Below are 20,543 nucleotides of genomic sequence, written 5' to 3'. Positions count from 1 at the left end.
GTTTTTAAATACACAATCAGAACTTAAGAATGTGCAACACACCTAACTGAATAATGTCAGAGCAGATCTTCAAAATAAAAGATCTTTGCAGCTTGTAAATTAAGGATGTATTCTACAGTATCTTACCACAGCCCCCACTAACATTTTTCTTAATCATTTCCTTTTTAAAAATAAATGTTAAATGTACTATTACTTCACATTAACACTACCAAATGGAAAGGAATTTTGGTTCTTGGTCTGTCTGCCATTAAGTGAATTTGGACTTACAAGGATCTCTTTCACCAACCACAGGTAGAGACCTCACCGCCCGCAAACCCACCCCTAGGATCTGTTCCTCTTTACCAGTTCAGCCATTCACCATTATGGTAATCTAAAACAGGGTTTCCCAACCTGTGGGTTGGGACCCAAAATTGGGTTGACAGAATGTTTCAAAGGTTACGTGGCAGCTCCTGTGGGTCTTGTCCCACAGGGCTGGCTGGGCTTGCTTCCCTGCTCCAGGCACTGCAACCTCTGGGGCCCCAGCGCCACTTAGGTTTGGCCGAGATGTCATGTCGACAGGAGTCCAAGTAAGCCAAATCTGAGTGAGAGGCACTGTACTCCATGAGCCAGGTCACAACTCCACTCAGATAAATTTGATCCAGTCAGGGTAACCGGGCCAAACCTGACTGGCACTGCAACCCCAGAGGTTGCAATGCCTGGAGCGAAGAGCCAAGTCCAGCCAGCCCCACAGCATAAGAGCTGCAACTGTGGGGTGAATGCTGGGCAGCAACCAACTCCCCTCCCTTCCCCTGCCAGTGGGTAGGTCCCAACCGAAACCAAGCTAGGGCCTCCACCCCCAAACTGTTTACTGGGTCACGACAGGCCATAAACATTTACAAATGGATCCTGAGCACAAAAAGGTTTACAACCACTGATCTAAAAAGACATAGCTGTCTCTTCCTTCAGGTACAGATACAGGTACTGGAGTTCATAAGTAAAGCTATGAGTGTGTCATGTAGATCATGGAAATCACGGATACCGTGACTTCTGCAGCAGTGGCAGTTTAGGGGTGTGGGAAGGGGTTCAGGATTAGGGGCAAGAGGTTGGAGGGGGGGGCACATGCCTTGGAGTGGGTGGCTCCCCAGCTCCCACTGGCACAGCTCTGCAGCTCCTAGGCGGAAGGGTCAGGGGACTCCGCGCACTGCCCGCGCTGGCAGCTCCCATTGGCTTTGGTTCCCGGACAATGGGTGCTGTGCAGCCGGTGGTTGTGGTGGGACACGCGGAGCTGGGTAGGGAGCCCCTGTCAGCCCCACCAACCCTCCCTCTCCCCAGCACCAAGGGGTCTGAGGCCAACTCCCCCCGCGGCCCTCCCGGACCACCACCCCCTCCAGTTTTAATTAGGGTTGTATAGTAAAAGTCACAGACAGGTCATTTTTGTTTATGGCCCGTGACCTGCCCATGACTTTTACTAAAAATACCTGTGAATAAAGAGTAGCCTTATTCATAGGTTTTTCTTAATACCGAAAACTGACAACTCCTTCCTTCACCTTAACCATTATTGTTTGCAGCAGGAGAAGGTCAAGCATTCTCAGTCACAAGGGGGCTCTTTTTCAGCTAAATATTAGTGTAGTCCAGTTACCCAAGAGGTTTCTTTGAGTTTTGAAATCTCATGGAGGATTTCTTGAGTGGGAACTGACACACCCATCCCTCTGTTTAGCATGATAGTAGTAGTAGTAGTAGTAACCTAAGCAATGCTTCATCTCTGCTCTTTGCAGAATTTCCTATTTAGAACATCCAGCAGTAGTCAGCCAAGGGTTGATCCGCGCATCATTGATTCATCTTTCCCAGAGTGAGGAAAAGGTCTTCAACAATACAATGAAAGACCCCAGACTGACACACCAGTACCCCAGTAATCAGAATTATAGATGCCAAAAGTATTGGATTGCAAAGCACAGATGGAACTCCAAGTTCAGGGCAAGTGGAACCTCCAAGAAACTCAACACAGAATCAATTTACTAGATTTAAAACAAGCAATGCAATGCACAGCACATCTGGCTCCCAAAAATTCACTTCTAATGCATGTTTACACACATGGAAAGCAACACCACCACCACTATGGTATATCTGATTAATCAAGGTGGAAAAACAAGGAAAAGCTTACGTGGTGACTCAACAGTTCTTTTCCTATTCCCTGAAGAGAATCTGTCAATCAAGACAATCTATAACAAAAGCACCTATCAGTTTGACTGGCTAAGCAAACACCATCAAAGCAGGAAATGGAATTATATTAAAGCAGTTAATAGAGACATGATTGTTTCTCCAAGTGGTCTTCTATGCTACCCAAAGAAACAGTGAAGTTTTGCTACTGACACCAGTATCCCTAGGTCTGCAGAGAAGGCATATTGTCATTGACCTGGACACAATGTTTGGCTCATGCCTTCCCCCTCTTTTCTGACTGCCAAGATGGCCAGTGTCAAGCAAAGACCATCACTCATACTGACCCAGATGTCTGTGGTTCCTAAATAGACATCTGAATAAGTCTCATCAACCATGGATCCTTCTGGAGATTACATTCATCAAAGCAATCTTACTAACAGAAATCCTTCAACATGAGACATACTGCCTGGAACCTGACTGATCTCACCTCCTTTATAAGGACTATTCCCAGAATCTATATTGCTTACTAAATCCAGAAAGGCATCAATTAATCAAGTTTACAGAGGATTTGGAGAACACAGTCCTACTGTTATGTACAAAAGGAGGTACATTTCCTACATCTCTTCACTAAAGAGATGTAGGAGAAATTTCAAGATTACTTTGGTTTGGGGTTCCAAGCACTTTCTGATAAATTGGACAAGTCTCAGCTCTGGAAACTTTTGAGATCTCACTAATAAAATTCCAACATACTGCTTCAGCTGTACATTTCCAGATTTCATAAGTGAGTTTCTCAGACATCTACCCCACCCACTATTAGGAAACCTCAACTTCATATTGCCAATACCCACTAACCCTCTCTCTGAGCCAATGGGAGAAGCATCCCTGTCAAGATGGTTTTCCTCTTAGCAGTCTTTTCAGCTAGAAGAGTGGGCAAACTTGGTACAGTAATCAAAAAGCCCTTATCTACCATTTTTCTTGACAGGAGAGTCTTTATCCCACTTCCTGCATTTGTTCCTAAGGGGAATACTGCTTTTCACTTGGATCAAAGTCAAAATGGGCGTTCGCATGACACTGTTGTAGCCAATGTTGCAAGATATTTATGTACCAGATATGCTAAACCCTCATACGCCCCTTTATGCTTCGGCCACCATTCCACAGGACATACGTCCATCTGGATGACACGCCTTTTAAAAAAAAAAAAAAGTGTTAATTAAATTTGTGACTAAACCCGGGGGGGGTGGGGGGGGGGGAGATTGTGTCTCCTGGTCTGTGGTTTTACCCATGTTCTGCCATATACTTCATGTTATGGCAGTCTCAGATGACAACCAAGCATATGTTGCTCGATTTAATAACGCTTTCACTGCAGACTTGACAAAACACAAAAAAAAGGTACTAATGTGGGATTTCTAAAGATAGCTACAGCACTTGACCCAAGGTTTAAGAATCTGAACAGGGTTGTGGTGTGGAACATGCTGTCAGAAGTCTTAAGAGCAATACTGCGATGCAGAAACTATAGAACCTGAACCACCAAAAAAGAAAATGAAAATTTTTGTTGGTGGCATCTGACTCAGATTATGAAAATGAACATGCATCTGTCCGTACTGCTGTGGATCATTATCGAGCAGAACCAGTCATCAACATGGAAGCACGTCCTCTGCAATGGTTATTGAAGCATACAAACATTTAGCATATCTGGCACATAAATACCTTGCAACACCAGCTACAACAGTACCATGTGAACATCTGTTCTCACTTTCAGGTGACACTATAAATAAGAAGCAGGCAGCATTATCTCCCATAAATGTAAACAGACTTGTTTGTCTTAGCATTTGGCTGACCAAGAAATAGGATGGAGTAGACTTGTTGTCACTAAAATTTTGTTTTATGTTTGAGTGCAGTTAAAAAAAAAAGTCTGCATTTGTAAATTTCACAAGAAAGATTGTACTATAGCACTTGTAGGAGGTGACTTGAAAAATACTATTCCTTTTGTTTATCTTTTTTACAGTGCAAATATTTAATAAAAGATATAAAGTAAGCACTGTATACTTTGTATTATGTGTTGTAACTGAAATCAATATATTTGAAAATATAAACATTTATATTTATATTATAATAAATGTAAATTGGTATTCTATTATTGTGTGATTAATCGTGATTAACTCAAAACAAATTAACTCACAAAAATTAATCGCTTGAGTTAACTGCAATTAATTGACAGCCCTAGAATAATTCTATTTACATATAACAAGGCCTTAGAGGAAATCCAATAGATACTTTTGTTCTGTGTTTGTACAGTGCCTAGCACAACAAAGTCCTGGTCCCTGACTAGAGCTGCTAGACACTACGAACACACAAATAACGATAATGCTCATTTTATATAGGGGACAGAGTACACAGCTAATATTTTCCACCCAGAAAATATTTTGTCAGCTATTTTTCAGGTGTCTATTGAAGACCGCCGGGTGCAGACAAGGCTCATTTGGCCAGGTGCAACGACTACTTCAAGGGTAGAGCAGGACCAAACAATAACAACTGTCTTGCAGCTACATGGTCTTAAGCCAACTTTCTTTACTTGGCTCACACAAGATAGTATTTTTAGCCTCATATGGCACACTTTTTGAATAAAGGATCTTTTAGTTTCAATTCGGTGTTCTGCAATAAATCCTTTAAAAAAGAAAAATGTTTGTTGTTGGATAAAACTTTGTTTTGGTTCTCATGACTATTCCCTTCCCCTCCCTCCCCCAATTTTCTTGGAGGATTTTTATTACTGCTTGCTATTTCCCATCAGTACTAGACTAATGGAACAGTGGGTACCCACATAGGAGAAAGGTAAAATTAGTTTCCTTACCTGTAGTGTTCCCACTGTTCCATTAGAACCCACCCTGTGCTTATATAATTGTTGTTCTAAGCCTCAATGGCTTGAAAGAGCACAGGAATAAACATTTCTGGTTTGATAGGAGGAGATCTAGAGAGTGAGTAAGAGAAAGTGTTTTTAGTGAAGCACTTCAATTGTTAATCTTTTTATAAAATTATATATATTTATATATAGGTCCCAGCTGGGAGAAATGTGGGAGCTGACAATCAACTGGGATGGGGGAAGATAGGAGGGATCTTGAGTCTACCTCAAAAGCATGGAAAGAAGGCTGAGAGACCAGGAGTACTGGCCTAACAGAACAGCTGATGCCCACTAGGAGAAAGTAAGTTATTGGCAAGATAAAACTAATTTTCAACGGTGTCTAATGGTGAGACTTTCACATGCCTCAAAAGACTATCTACTGGGAGATGCATATGACCGGGCTAACTCCATTTATATTTTAAGGCAAGTTCAATTAGTGTGATGATACCCGCTGATACAACATTGTCAGACTGTATAATTTTTTCTACAAATTTCATTTGTTTGACTGTTCTACTAAAAAGGATGGAGGCGGATATAACAATTCTTGGAAAAATACTGAGTGCTGCTTTCTATTTCTTCTATTGGGATTTACTCCTGGATAGTGGTGGCATTTGCAGAGTATTTCAAATTTGTCTTTAATAAGGTCTTTGAGAGAAGGATATATTTTTGTTATGTTTGTACAGTCTGCATAGCACAACAGGAACCTATCCATACCTGGGGCTACTAGGTGCTACCACAATGCAAATAAATAATAAAGATACATGTGGACATAATCTGTGGTTCGTCTAGATTCAGAAGAAGCTGTCATTTAAAGAGGAACAGAAATCCTACTAAACTCTCTAATTACTGAACAATGTTCTGTGTTTTTCCACACAGAAGAATAAGACCACATCACTTGATTAAAGTTGGACCTTGATGGATTTGCAACACTCATCCTGATTACTAGATAGCTGTTTTGTCTGCCAGGGGATAACTTTATATCTGAAGCTTTCACTACTAACTGAAAAATGCAGAGATCTTGCTCTCCAGACAGCCTCAGAAAAACTGTTCTCAGAAGCTCATGCTTTCAATATTTTGAAAGTTCATTCCAGTGAAAGTAGGTAATCACGACTTTCAGGCAATTTCAGACAGTTAAAAAAAGAAAACAATGCAGTTATGATGGTCACTAGCTAAGAATACAAACCTGCTGCAGATCATATTAAAGGAAACCAAAAAAGTTGATTGTCTCCACCTGCTAGAAATGCACAGCTAAACCTTATGGTACAGACAGTAGAGTAATAGAATTGAAATTGTGTTTGTCGTATGTCTGCACAAGTGACATCATGCCTCCTATATCTTCTAATTCCAGGGTTGCTTCACCTCTCCAGTAATTCTCGGACTCATATGAATTGACAATAGCTGAGCAGATGAAACAATTTCCTTCTAGTGGTCACAAAAGCCATTTCCACAAATCTTTTTATGCTTTTGCTTGTGCCACCATCTCTCCTTTAAATAACTCTGTTCTATCTTAAAGTCAGTCTTTAAGATCTTTTAAATCCCAGAATGATTCACTTCTGTCACACTATAGTAATATTTTAATCATATCTAGTGCATTTAAGGTACACCTCTATCCCGATATAACACGACCCGATATAACACGAATTCGGATACAACGCAGTAAAGCAGTGCTCCAGGGGGGCGGGACTGCACACTCTGGTGGATCAAAGCAAGTTCGATATAACTGGGTAAGATTTTTTGGCTCCCGAGGACAACATTACATCAAGGTAGAGGTGTACTTTGCAGGATTTTCTCTTAACTTTTTAATCTTACTGATATTTTTAAACTACAATATTGGGGGGGGGGTGGATACATGACTTGTTTATATAGATGCATATGTAAAAACTTAACTAAACAGATAGTGCACTAAGACAAAAAAAATGATCCTCAAGCATGAGCACATTAAAAAAACCCACTACTATCAGGAGTAGCTAAAAGTAGTTATGGTCCGGTCCCAACAAATAGGAAATCAATTTTTACTTCTCCTAGCAATAATTGTTTTATTGTATGATATTGAAAAAATAAAACTTAAAACAGACATTGCTGATTTAAAGTTTCTTTTGAAACTGATGAAGAACATTAATTATTACCCTCAGCAAGGTATACCTCCTTTATACTCCTGTGCAAGGGTACCTGCATCATCCTCTACTAGGAAAACTCAAAACACAGAAGCACCATGTCTTTTAGTCTCAGCAATGTAACTGAATATTCAACATTATTCCTTTAGTTGCTAAAAGTCTGTTTAAATGGAAGGATGTTTTTAATATCTTGGTCCCAATTCTGTAAGCTGATGCAACAGTGAGGACTTGTGTAACGAAATCCCATTAAACTCTATGGGACTTTGACACAGGGATCTACACTAGCACATTCATTGCAGGTTTGAATCTTTACTTTTTTCACCCAACATCCTCATTCCATATTGAAATTATGGAATTGCTTTCAATCCCTCAATTGGGGGCTTGGTTGTAAAGATTTACATGAAAGGCAGACTGGTAACTTTGTGCATCAATATTACCCTTGAATCAAATTCATCCAATTCAAGCACCAGATTTTGCTTCCATGAGAGTTTTGGCTCTCCATTTGGAGTAATATAAATTTTAAAAAGTTACGCTTTACTTATACTCATGTCTTATGCAGCAAAACAGATACAGCAAATCTGATTTTTAATGTCACTTCCTTGTTAAGGGGAGAGTTTTAAGTTTCATAAAGGTGAGCCATAAAAGTTAAATACTTCATAGGAATTCAGGAGTAAGAAAAAAAATTCTCATCATGCCCCGATTAGTCATTAAATCCAAAAGAAATGTGTTATGGCTTCTTAATACTGCTTTTTGGTTGTAATTTTGAACTTGCTCTCTCTAGGATCCAAGTTTCTTCAACAATATTCTTGGTTTACACAAACCAAATAAATTCACACTGTGTCCTCATAACAATATCAGGAGCACTTACTCATCATACTTGATATGATAAATAGCATCTTCATCAGTGTCCATACAGTCTGAATAAGATGTTGAAGGTGCACTGTCCAAATTATTTGTATTCTCTCTAGAATGATCTTGGCTTAAGTTTCCATTAGTCCTTCTGTAAGTATTGCCACTTTTTGCTTGAGCTTTACCATTCTTATGTCCTTTTGTTGCTCGGGTTACATTTTCTATGTGAGCTTCAAACCAGGCTCCAATGCTGACATCACGGGCATCCACCAATTCATTTATCTAAAAATAAAATTTTGACAAGGAGTTAATGTTTATTTCCTAAAAATCGGGTTAAATGGGGAAAAGAGAACAACTGGCTAAACAACTTGGTCATTTTGAGCTAACCTGTACTCTGTTTGTGTAACTAAATTAAAAAAAACCCTACATTTAATTTTTGTGCTTTTAGGGTAGAATTTTAATATTTGACTCACCTGTAATAATATTTAACATGATCATTTATAAGTAATTCAACAAAAACTGTTAGGAAAGATAGATTTTTATAACAAAAATTAGAATAGTAGTCTATCATTCTCCTCCTCCACAATATTGTTCCCAATCATCAATAAAGATTTATGCCTTTAGCAGCTCTCTTCCCAAGGGCAGGAACTCAGAATATTAGCTCACAACCTACAGAGTTTCTAAGACTTCACTGGTTCCTCAATTATGGAATAGTTATTTTTCCCCTAGATGTTTCCTTTAATCCTGCACTGCCCTTGATTCCTCCAGCCAAGAGGACAAGAAAAGGCTCTCCAAACCTACCAAAGCTATTACCACAGCTAACCAAGATTGAGATTTCCATTCATCTTACACCTTTAAGGGCTGGTCTGCACTACCGCTTAAGTCCATGTAACTTATGTCACTCAGGAGTGTGAAAGACTCCCCTGTGCGACACAAGTTACATCAACCTAAGTGTTGTCCACACCAGAGCCACGTTGGCGGAAGACATTCTCCTGCCGACATTATTTCACCTCCACGAAAGGCGGAAGCTATTATGCCAACAGGAGAGCACTCTGTTGGCATAGTGTGTTTACAGCAGCACAACTGTATCGATGTAGCTGTGCCAATGTAGCACTGTAGGGTAGATTTGCCCTCAGAAACACAACTTTGGACACAACAACATTCCTAGCTTCTGTGAACCTGAACCTGGAACTGAAGTACAATTGCTGAGAAATTGCACACCACCAAGCAACTAGACTATTCAATAATATATTTCACTTAAAGTAAATAGATTGTTCACCTAAATTCTTCTGTTGACTAAAAATGTTACTTTGACAGTGCAATGTTTTCTCTATGATTAAAGTTACAAGACCACTTAGGGTTGGGTTTTGGGTTTTTTTTTGTTTTTTTTAAACTTGATTTCTGAACAAATAAGTACAGATATCTGAAACATGAACCTGGATTCAAAACAACATCTACAAAAATCTATCATTCTTAACAACATAATACAGTCAAACCCCGCAATAAGGCGCCCCGCCATAATGCGAAATCGCATGTAACGATCACAATTTGGCCCCCGTTTAAGACATACAGTAATACAGTACTGTATGTACCAGTGGTCCCAATGCCATGACGCCTGCCAGGCAGAAGAGAGAAGTGCCAGGCAGGGGAGAGAAGCTGCGGCCCTGCGCCTGCCGGGGACAGTGAGCGCCGGGGACAGTGAGCACCGGCGCCCACAACCCTGTCGTTCTCTGTCCCTGGCAGGCGCAGGGCCACGGCTTCTCTCCGGCTTCAAGGAGGAGCCGCGGCTCCCTGCCTGCCAGGGACAGAGAGCTCCAGGCGCCGGTGCTCTCTGTCCCTGGCAGGCGCGGGGCTGCAACTCCTCTCCGGCTTCAAGAGGAGCCGCAGCCCCATGCCTGCCCGGGACATAGAGCTCCAGGGCTGCAGGCACCGGTGCTCTCTATCCCCAGCAGGTGCGGGGCCGCAGCTCCTCTTGAAGCCAGAGAGAAGCCGTGGCCCCGCACCTGCTGGGGACAGAGAACAACAGGGCTGTGGGCGCTGGTGCTCACTGTCCCCGGCAGGCACGGGGCTGCAGCTTCTCTCCCCTGCTGGGCACTAGGCCACACACCTCAATGCACTGCCTTGGGGACTTCTGACGGGCTTGAAAACCCGCTACACCGCGACCTCGCATTTAGTGCTATGTAATTTTTTGGACCCCAAACATCATGGTATAGCGGGGTTTCACTGTACCTCCATCCACTCTGTACTCTGAGCAAAGAAATATTCTAGCAGTCTGATAGAATGGAGTTGTACCAAAAGAAGAAATGGCATATAAAGGAGAAATACGTACTACCAAATTAAAAGTACATTCTAATACTGCTCAGACCAGGTCCAAGTTATTTAAAACAAATTTCTGAGATGTGGCTTTTTGTTCCTGCAGGGCCCATTTCAACTATTACCACTTTAACAGATGCTTTCCAGGGCTTTATTTAGTTTTAGTTATTTTGCCAAACAACTTTTTTAAAAGAAAGTACACTTACACCCCTTTCTTCTTCTGTAATAATACATTCCTTATATAAAGCATCTACCTTCCCCCCCTCGAAGAGTAATCTTTTCTGAACCTATGCAAACTTGTTTAACATAAGAAAATTGCAAAAAAATTTTAGTAGTGATAGTAATTACTACTACTATTTCAAATGTGTGAGTATTTAAATACTTTACAAGCACTAATGAAGGCACAGATCCTACCCTAAAGAGCATAATAGATGAAGAATGGAGGATAAAGATGTAAAATACAAAAGACCATGGTGAGAACAGGTATCTATCGTAGTAGTTACATGGTTTTGGTGTTCAAATAAATAAGTTAATTGATCACTAGTCCCCTTTCTCTTCCCTCACTCCCAACCATCTTCCACAATTTAACCCTCATCTGTCTCATGTAAATTCCCAGATTCCACTCTCTTCCAACATTCAGCAGTTCTTACACACGATAAATAAAACAGGTAAGTAGATGGCTTAGGTCCTGATCATCCCTCATTTTAACACATGGGGAGCTAGCTATGGAGGCAACCTTCCTACATCACTCTGAGTCTGCATTATCCTGCACTTCCCTACCTTCATCTTCCTGACAGCCAAACTGTGAGGGAATGACATTACCAAGGATTACCCCTGATTGCAGCTACTCCTGGGATTTCCTATGAGAGGAAGTTGTAACATAGGTCCAGTTTGTATAAATTTTCCAGGTAAAAAATATCAGCAAAAAGATAAGGAAGACACCGAGAGTCCCGAGCACATTCTTCTCTCATTCTCCTCTCCCAGAGTAGCCCCCACCAATGTTCCCTCTAATTTTTTATGTCCATGTGCGGAATGAATTGTGTTACGTGCACCAGTATGAAGGTGATGTGTGGCGGGGGTAGGGCTGAGGGGTTTGGGAGGGGGCTCAGGCAAAGAGTTGGGGTGTGGGCTCTGGGGTGGGGCCAGGGATGAGGGTTTTGGGGTGCAGGAGGGAGCTCAGGGCCAGGGCAGAGGATTACGGTTTGGGTTCTGGCTGGGGGTGCAGGCTGCCCGGAGGATGGGGGGCGGGAAGGAGGGAGGGCAAGGGAGAGAACTCCTCCCAGCCTCTCCTTGCCTCAGCAGCCCGGGGCAGCGGCATCTCTCTCCACCGGGGGAGCTCCAGGGCCGGGGAAGCAGCACCTCTCCCCACTTGCACAGCCCTTGATAGCCTGCTGCAGGCCTGCACAGCTTACAGGGAACTTAGGGCCCTACACCTGCACAACACCTTCCACTGGGTTTGGAGGAGAGGGAGATGGAAGGCAAGGGTGACTCAGCCCATCTTCTGTGTGGAAGGGAGAATCCCAGCCTTAGTTCACTTCTTGTGGAAACTGCAGAAAAGGTAACTACTTACAAAAGATTTTTAAAAAGGAGTATAATGGCTTTGTGTGGCAGCTACGGAAGGGCATTCCATGCATAAAATATATTCTTGCAGAAAGCAGGGGGACAATTGTGGGATAAGCAGACAAACAGGGCTACAAAGACTGGCGTCACAGAGGATGGGAAATGATCTGATAAGACAAGAGGAAATAAATAAGGGACAGAGTTGTATAGGCCCTTGAAAGCAATCACAAAAAGCATGCACTTGATGCAGTGAAGATGGGTAAGCCAGTGCAGGAATTCAAAGAAGAAGTGAGATGGTCAGGTTCACATGCAAGGAAGATCTTAGCAGCTGCACTTTGTATGGATTGTAGGAAGTCATCATACGGCTACTGGGATGGCCTGTGAGGAGATGGTGGTGGTTAAAGTAATCAAGAGGTGTGATGAAGACCCAGAGAAAGGTTGTAGATATGTAGCCAGAAAAAAAAAAAAAAAAAAAAAAGAGGTTAGATCATAGAAATGCAAGTTACATAGGCAAAAAGTGGGAAGATTTGGACACTGTTTCAATTTCTGTGGTGAGGAAGTCAATTAGTGTAATAGCACAAAATCTTCCTTTTCTGATCTGTGCTGAACAGATATTGTGTGTATTATCTAAACTCAGGGCTCTACATTGTGACAGGTTTGGTCACAGAGACCCCCTTGGGACTGTCACCTGATGTGCTGAAACTACTTCTGAGCCCATTTTACCTGTCAGCTTGGGACTTCAGAACTCTGTCTTGTTGAGCCAGACACGCAAGCCTACCTCAACACAGACCCAGGGTTCGAACCACATCCCCAAAGCTGCAGGCTTTAACTGAAAACCACTCAGCAGATACTCCTGTTTCCAGCACCCATCCCCCAATGGGATCCAAACCCCAAATAAATCAGTTTTACTCTGTATATAAAACTTATACAGGGTAAACTCATGAATTGTCCACCCTCTGTAACACTGATAGAAAGATATGCACAGTTGTTTTCTCCCCCAGGTATTAATCACTTACTCTGGGTTCAATAATAAACAAAAGTGATTTTATTAAGAATAAAAAGTAGGATTTAAGTGGTTTCAAGTAATGACAGAACAAAGTAAGTTAACAAGTAAAATAAAACAAAACACCGCAAGTCTAAGCCTAATACATTTAAGAAATTGAATACAGGTAAATCTCACCCTTAGAGATGTTCCAATAAGCTTCTTTCACAGACTTGACTCCTTCCTAGTCTGAGCCCAATCCTTTCTCCTGGTACAGTCCTTGTTCCAGCACCGGTGGTAAGTAGGAGATTTCTCATGACTGGACCCCTTTGTTCCACCCCCTTTTATAGCTTTAGCTGAAGGCGGGACTTTTTTGTCTCTCTTGGTTCCCACCCCTCCTTCTAAATGGAAAAGCACCAGGTTTAAGATTGATTCCAGTATCAGGTGACACAATCACATGTCACTGTAAGACCTCATTCTTTATTACCCACAGGCTGGCCCCCAGGTCCACAAGAAGGCTTGCAGATAAATAAACCATCTACAGCCAACTGTCCTAGTCAATGGGTGCCATCAAGATTCTAACCCACCATTAATGGCCCACACTTTGCATAATTACAATAGGACCTCAGAGTTAACCTCATATTTCTAGTTTTAGATACAAGAATGATACATTCATACAAATAGGATGAACACCCTCAGTAGAAAAGCTTTGTAAGGATACCTTACAAGAGACCTTTCGCATAAAGCATATTCCAATCACATTATATTTACACTCCTAAGCATATTTCCATAAACATATGGAGTACATCACATACCAGTTAAAGATATTTGTTGATCAATTTTTCCATGTATAGATTATCTTTGTTTGAGGGATAACATCCACTTGAGACAATTAAAAATAGCATCAGTGAAATTCAAGAAATTTCCAGTCCATTACGTGCATCTTCTTAAGAGTATTTAAGTATTTAATATTTAAGATTTCCTAAATCTGTTAGAAATTAAGACAACTAGAAAAAGAGAAAATATATCATATAAAACTAACAAATAAAATTAACCCAAATGTTAAAAATTTGGATAAGAAAAAGGGTGAGAACAGGAAAAGGTAAGAGTCCGATCCCCACACCTCTTAAGGACAGTGGTAAAACTGACTTCAGTGGTTGGGTAAATGGGCCTATGTTTGCCCCTTTTGCTAATCTGCAATGCTATGACCTACTTCACTCCATTGTGTTACCTCTACTCTGTAACACTTAGGTGAGCAATTTTATTATTTCCGTTGCACTATGAAGACTGATAATAAGCCTCTAAGTAACAAACCATTAACAATGCCTCTAGACTTCAGCTGCAGCGGTATGCAGTTCAGTATCAGCGAGTTTCCATGGTAACTGAATATTAAATGAGACATGTGAAAAGGCCTCTAGTTTTTTCAGCCAAATGAAACCGCCACTGCAAGCTCACTTGTAGCTATGAATACAAAGCAAAAAATCATGGAAGAAAATGTACTGCCATGACTTCAAAAGTTAAAGAAAGGTATATGCATGTATCAGGTAACACATATAATCAGCAAGAGGCAACAGAACATATTATCCAACGAATTCCACTGCATTTCTTATCACATCTGAACCTGAAATTAGAAGGATTTAACAGCTGCAGGGAAGAGAAGCAAATTCCTATGTCACTCAAATTGTTAATATGTGAAGAGCCATGGCAATAAAGCAATTTAAGAAAAACGTACAAGTAAAACACTTGTTTAAGAAACATGAAAAAGCACAGAAAGCAGTGTACAGTAGCACCATCTTTGCAAAGATGGTGCATGACCTGATCTAGCCTGTACTAACGATGTACTTCGCCCACAAGACAGGAGTCTGCCCTTGTCCAGAATTACACTAGGGGAGGCTGTTGGAACGGCAACTTCAATTTACAAAAGAACTTTAAGATACATGCTCCGGCTAGAACCTCAAACCTACAGAATCAACACACAACAGCTGTTCTGGCTACCTCCCATTTTTTGGGCCAGTTCTGCTCACTTTAGCTGCTATGCTGACCCCTTGTGTCTACTCTACTGCTCTCCCATTTGCTAATGCAAATGTGCCCCCACCCTTTAAAAAAAAAAAAAAAAAAACCACAAATCACGATCCTTAAACACAGTGGACCATTTACACTAGCATACCCCAGCCAGACATTAGTGAATTTTGTCTACAGCAGGGATTCTCAAACTGGGGGTGGGGACCCCTCAAGGGGGTCTGAGGTTATTACATGGGGGGGGAGTGGGGAAGAGGTCGCGAGTTGTCAGCCTCCACCACAAAACCCTGCTTTGCCTCCAGCATTTGTAATAGTGTTAAATATATTTTAAAAAAAAAAGTGTGTTTAATTTAATAAGGGGGCCACTCTCAAAGACTTGCTATAGGAAAGGGGTCACCAGTACAAAAGTTTGAGAACCACTGGTCTACAATAATCAGAAACTACCAAAATCATTGGTTTTAATTTAAAGAAATTAACCACAAACTGAGATTTCAAATAGCAGAGCCAAACTTGCAATAAATAATACATATACATAGTCTTAAGCATTATTTGTCTATTTGTATCAATTTAAATTTCACAGCTGTTTGAAATTATGGGAGAGCCAGACAATGTGGGGGGGGGGGGGGAGAACAGGGGACTGAATTATTTAATAACAGGAGAAGTTGAGATAAGAAAAATTATAGCTTTACAATACAAATGATCAACATCACATGTCAAAATATGCAAAGTAACTATCATTAAATCAAGCTAATAAGCTCTCAAGCAGCATCTTTCTCACTCTGCCTATCTGTACTCTGTACATTAATATTAATGGCAGGGATTTTTGTTCACATATAGTGAAATTGACATTTACTGATAAAAATCAAATCCTTCCAAGCCTATATATGAAAAAAGCAACCAACTGTGTAACACAGCACTGGAATATTCAGGTAAATATTGATTAGAGAGTCCCATATTTCAGAAAAGAAATCATGGCAATTCAAGCTGTGGGCACACAGTTGTATCAAGAATAAAGGTGCTTTTATTATTTCCAATACTGTAAAAATATAGAAATACAAAAGTTTACTGAATCTTCTTGTAGTGGGGCAGTCACCCCGCTCCGGTTTGGAAGGGGTTAAAAACAGCCATGGGAAAGGGCTGCCACGGGGAGTCAATCAGGAGCGGGTTTGATTCTGTATAAGAAGCCCTAAGAGAGAAGATGGGTCAAGGTCTCACTTTGTCTAGCTGCTGAAGGAGCAAAGGGTACCTTGGACAGAGCAGTGCTGGGGAGCTCCAGCCTGGTAACTCCCCAGGTTGAGGCCTTGATAAAGGTCTATGCAGGTACTGGGGCTGGGAGGTGCAGCCCTGGAATAGGCAGAAGCAGCTGGTCCGACCCCCTTGCCAATTATGAGTGGTCAGTACAGACTGCAGTTTACCCCAGTGAGAGGGGGCTTGGTGATGACTGGCTGTAGCCACTGAGGCAACGTGGGCATAGAGGTAGGGAGTTCCCCTGAGAGGGGAAACCCAGAGTGTGGGGGTACTGCTGGGGCAGAACCCTGAGGTAAAGAGGTACTGGGGTTTGGGAGAGACACGGGGGCTTGAGGAAGGTGAGCCATCGGCCAGCAGAGGGCGCTCCAAGACTGGAAAAGCACTAATTCCCAGATGACCAGCAGGAGGCACTGCACCGGTAAGTTTTGATCTTGCTACAGTTCTAAAATAATTAAGTAGAACTTATTTGACTTTAAAAATTGAGAAGATAATTTGACAGCAATAGAGATTCAAAACAGGTAGAAATGTTTTCCAAATTATCAGGAGATGCTAAAAGAAAGACCCTCTAGAACTCTTTGTCCTGGATCTAAAGAGTCTTTGAAGTCCAAAAGGAACAGGCCACCCAAAGTACTAGCATGCATGGAGGAACACAGATGGCATGCCAAAAGTACCTCTTAGAGCAGTGGTGGGCAAACTATGGCCTGGGGCTGTATACGGCCCTTCAGATGTTTTAATTGTGGCCCTCGAGCTCCTGCCAGGGAGCAGGGGCCGGGGCTTGGCCCGCTCCGTGGCTCCATGTGGCTTCCGGAAGCAGTGGCATGTCCCCGCTCTGGCTCCTACGCGTAAGGACAGCCAGGGGGCTCCACATGCTGCCCCCGCCCCAAGAGCCGCCTGGCCATGTCTCCATATAGGAGGCAGAGGGGGAACATGCCGCTGCTTCTGGGAGCTGCTTGAGGTAAGTGCTACCTGGAGCCTGCACCCCTGACCCACGCCCCAACCCCCTGTGCCCCAGCCCTAATGCCCCTTCCATCCTCTGAACCCCTCGGTCCCAGCCCAGAGCGCCCTCTTGCAACCCCAACCTCCCATCCCCAGCCCAACCCAAGACCTCGCACCCACCACCCCAGCCTGGAGCCCCCTCCCACACCCTGAACTCATTTCTGGCCCCATCCCAGAGCCTGCTCCCCCAGCCAGAGCCCTCACCCCCATCCCACACCCCAACCCCCAATTTCATTAGCATTCCTGGCCCGCCATACAATTTCCATACCCAGATGTGGCCATCGGGCCAAAAAGTTTGCCTACCCTGTCTTAGAGTTAAAGAGACCTTGCCACACAGGTCAGGAAGGACCACCTTTGAAGTTCCATGCCACACGTGCTCTCAGAACAAAATGAATAGTTGGTACAAAGCCAAAGTGGCAAAATTGAGAACCTCTTAAAGTGACCTGATGCTACAGGAAGAGGATTGCAACAAAATGTAAAAAAAGCCTCGCCAAAACTTAGAAATTGAAAACAACCAATGCTGAAGCACTGTTGAGAGCTACTCACCAGCAAAAATGCCAACTGATGGAAGCATGATTGTTATAAATCTTGAGGTAGGGATCCAATATAGTAGGTAGGTTGGAGAAGGGACATAGGAATTGCATAACTAATCAGACACTGGTCAGTACCAGATGTTTCATAAGATACAAATCCACTACAGTGGACAATTATGCAAGCATGATTATGAAGAAGTTTCCTTCAAACTTGTTCTTCCAAGGAAGTTAAGTTCTCAAGGTTGAATGTTTATAGCACTTATACAATTTTTCCCTCTTATTATTCTAAAAGCATGTATAAATCTTTTTGAATTTTACTGTGATAGGGTGCATATTCCACACAAGTGATGAAAGAGTTAATGTGGGCCTGAAAGGCAAACTATATTACCTGGCTGCACCTGGAGGATCTACAACTGGGATTTCATATCTTCACTAGCAATGCCTATCGGACCACACGTGAACCTCCCCTCTCTTGCACTATGCGTGGGATGTACATACAGCACTGTGCAGTCAGACTACCCCCAAGTTCCTTCTCTGCTGCAGAGATTATGTTTTTGGCTCCGAAGCAAAGGGGAGGAAGATGGGCACCTCAGTTACCGCACAGCCGCGGATAGGACAGCATATCCGAGGAGAGTGTCCGTTGAGGCTTCGTGCGTAAGAGTGTAGTACTAGGCAAAAGTGTCTGTCAATGCCCACGTGGCAGCCTTACAAAGGTCATCCACGGGGACATTATTAAGGAAGGCAATCGAGGTAGATAGCGATCGTGTGGAATGTGTTCTGATTGCGTTGGTTGTCTCTCATGAAGTTCGTAAGATAAACATATATGCGGAGATCCATTTAGCAAGGCATTGTTTAGATATAGCAGTGCCTCTGGAACTTTCGATGGTGGAGAGGAATATTCATGGTGATTTCCGGAAGGGTTTAGTCCTGTCCAAGTAGAAGGCCAATGCATGCCACACATCCAGGGTGTGTAGCGCTGCCTCCTGTTGATTACTGTGAGGCTTCAGGAAAAAGAAAGGGAAGTATCGGTTGTTTGAGATGAAAAGGTGTTGGGACCTTAGGTAAGAATCTTGGGTGTGGGCGTAGTGTAACTTTGTCTTAATAAAGCACTTATGGTGGATATGCCACGAGAGCCATAACAGAACAGAAACACAAATAAGGTGCTTTGCATGTTCTTATCTTTTTTGTTGTTGTTTCTTTTGCTTTTTTGGTTGCAAGGTTTTTTTAAAAAAACTTGCTAGCTAGTAAGGCTGCTTCTGTGAAAAGTGATATTTGTATGTTTGTTAATGTCACTTTTCAAAGCAGACTTGTTAGCTAGCTGGGAAGCAGTGAAACGTGATATTAAACATGCAAATATTTTTCACAACAGACTTACTCAGCCCTGGCAAGCTGGGGGACAAATTAAGCCTTGGATGGGAACATGGGTAGGGAAGCAGTGGAAGCCAAGGGTGATGGGGTGGATAGGTGAGGGGACAGGGTGGCAGCGGGGGCCAGGATTGATAAGGGGGAGGGGGCGTGAGCCCGAGCCCAAAGGCCAGCAGCCGCAGCCTGAAACCCAGCGGCCAGTAGATGGAGCCCACCGCTTTGCAGCCAAAGCCCAGAGCCTGAAGCCCCACAGTAAGAGCCCACTACCATGTGGCCAGAGCCTGCTGCCTGCTACACCAGGGCTGAAGCCTGAGCTCCACCACCCCCAGGAAGGTGGGGAACTCATAATGGCTGTCTGCTCCTCCAATGTTTGTGGCTCAAGAGGGGGGCAGGGCCCAACCCCTCCTTGCTGCCTTGCCCCTCCCCCCAATCACTGCCCAGGAGGCTGTGGCCGCAAGTAAAGCCCCTGGTGGCCGTATGCAGCCACAGTGGCCATATCCGAGAAACGTTGATCTAGATAGATAAGGACTGGGCTAGGTTACAGGCTGGGGTAGGGTCTCTTATATGAGGATAAGAGATTTTTCAAATACCCTTCAAGAAGTGCTTCATGAACAGGTATGCAAAGATGGAGTGGCCATCAATGAGGGAATGAAAAGAAGAGATTGCTGTCAACTGTACCCTAATAGAACTATTGGCCAATCCTGACTGCTTAAGGTGTCGAATGTAATCAAGAATAACTGTGCAGCATCAACCAGGTGTGAGGCGCACCAGCAATAAAATCTCATTGTGAATGTACACGTGTTTAGTCGTGTCACATCTGCTACTCAAAAGTATCTTAACCTGCTCAGATGCAGTCAATATCCTGACACCAGAAGAGGAGCCAGGCTTTGAGGGGAAGCATTTGGATTGGGATGCATCCTGAGTCCTGTGAGAGGAGCCACAGTGTTAGGTGGAGAGAAATCAGTCAGCATACCATCACGCGTGGAAGTATACCAGGCCTGTCGTGGCCAGGTTGGAGCTATTCTGAGCTGTGGCGCAAACCTATGATCTGCGCTCAGTCGGCCTGTATTTTGCGAAGGGGGGGGGGGGAGGAAGAGAGGGAAGAAGGCTTACAGGAGAAGTGCATCCCACGTTATGAGGAATGCATCTCGAAGCACTCTGTGCCCCAGTCCCACTCTAGAACAGAATTGAGGGCAGCAGGAGTTGTGGTGAGTGTCCAAGATCTATGGTGGGATGGTTGAATAAGGGGTGAAGTGCTCGCATATCCAGCTCCCACTTGTGATCGTGTGAGAATGTCCTGCTATGTATGTCTGCGGTGGTATTCTGGTGTCCCAGAAGGTACGTGGCTGAAATAGAAATGTGGAACTGGTTTATCCAGAACAACAGTTTGATTGTCTCCATGCATAACAAGTGGTACCTCACCCCGCCCAGTCTGTTGATATAATACATGAAGGCAAGACTGTCCGTCAACACTCTTACGGTAGACTGTTTGAGAAGAAGAAACATACATCAGCAGGCATTGCAAACCACTC

General features: G+C 43.0%; 1 protein-coding gene across 1 annotated transcript in view; it reads right to left on the bottom strand.

The window, feature by feature from the left end:
• The window catches only part of UHRF2 (ubiquitin like with PHD and ring finger domains 2), a 190,746-nt gene that overhangs the window by 122,011 nt on the left and 48,192 nt on the right, over nucleotides 1–20,543 (bottom strand). The window contains exon 3 of the mRNA XM_054031771.1: nucleotides 8,015–8,277. Coding sequence (XP_053887746.1) covers nucleotides 8,015–8,277 — 263 coding nt within the window. The remainder of the gene's footprint in view (nucleotides 1–8,014; nucleotides 8,278–20,543) is intronic.

This window comes from Malaclemys terrapin, chromosome 6 (genome assembly GCF_027887155.1).
Source record: "Malaclemys terrapin pileata isolate rMalTer1 chromosome 6, rMalTer1.hap1, whole genome shotgun sequence".
NCBI classification, from domain to species: Eukaryota; Metazoa; Chordata; order Testudines; family Emydidae; genus Malaclemys; species Malaclemys terrapin.
Note: the sequence above shows the minus strand (reverse complement) of the source record. Positions and strands in the feature narration are given on the sequence as shown.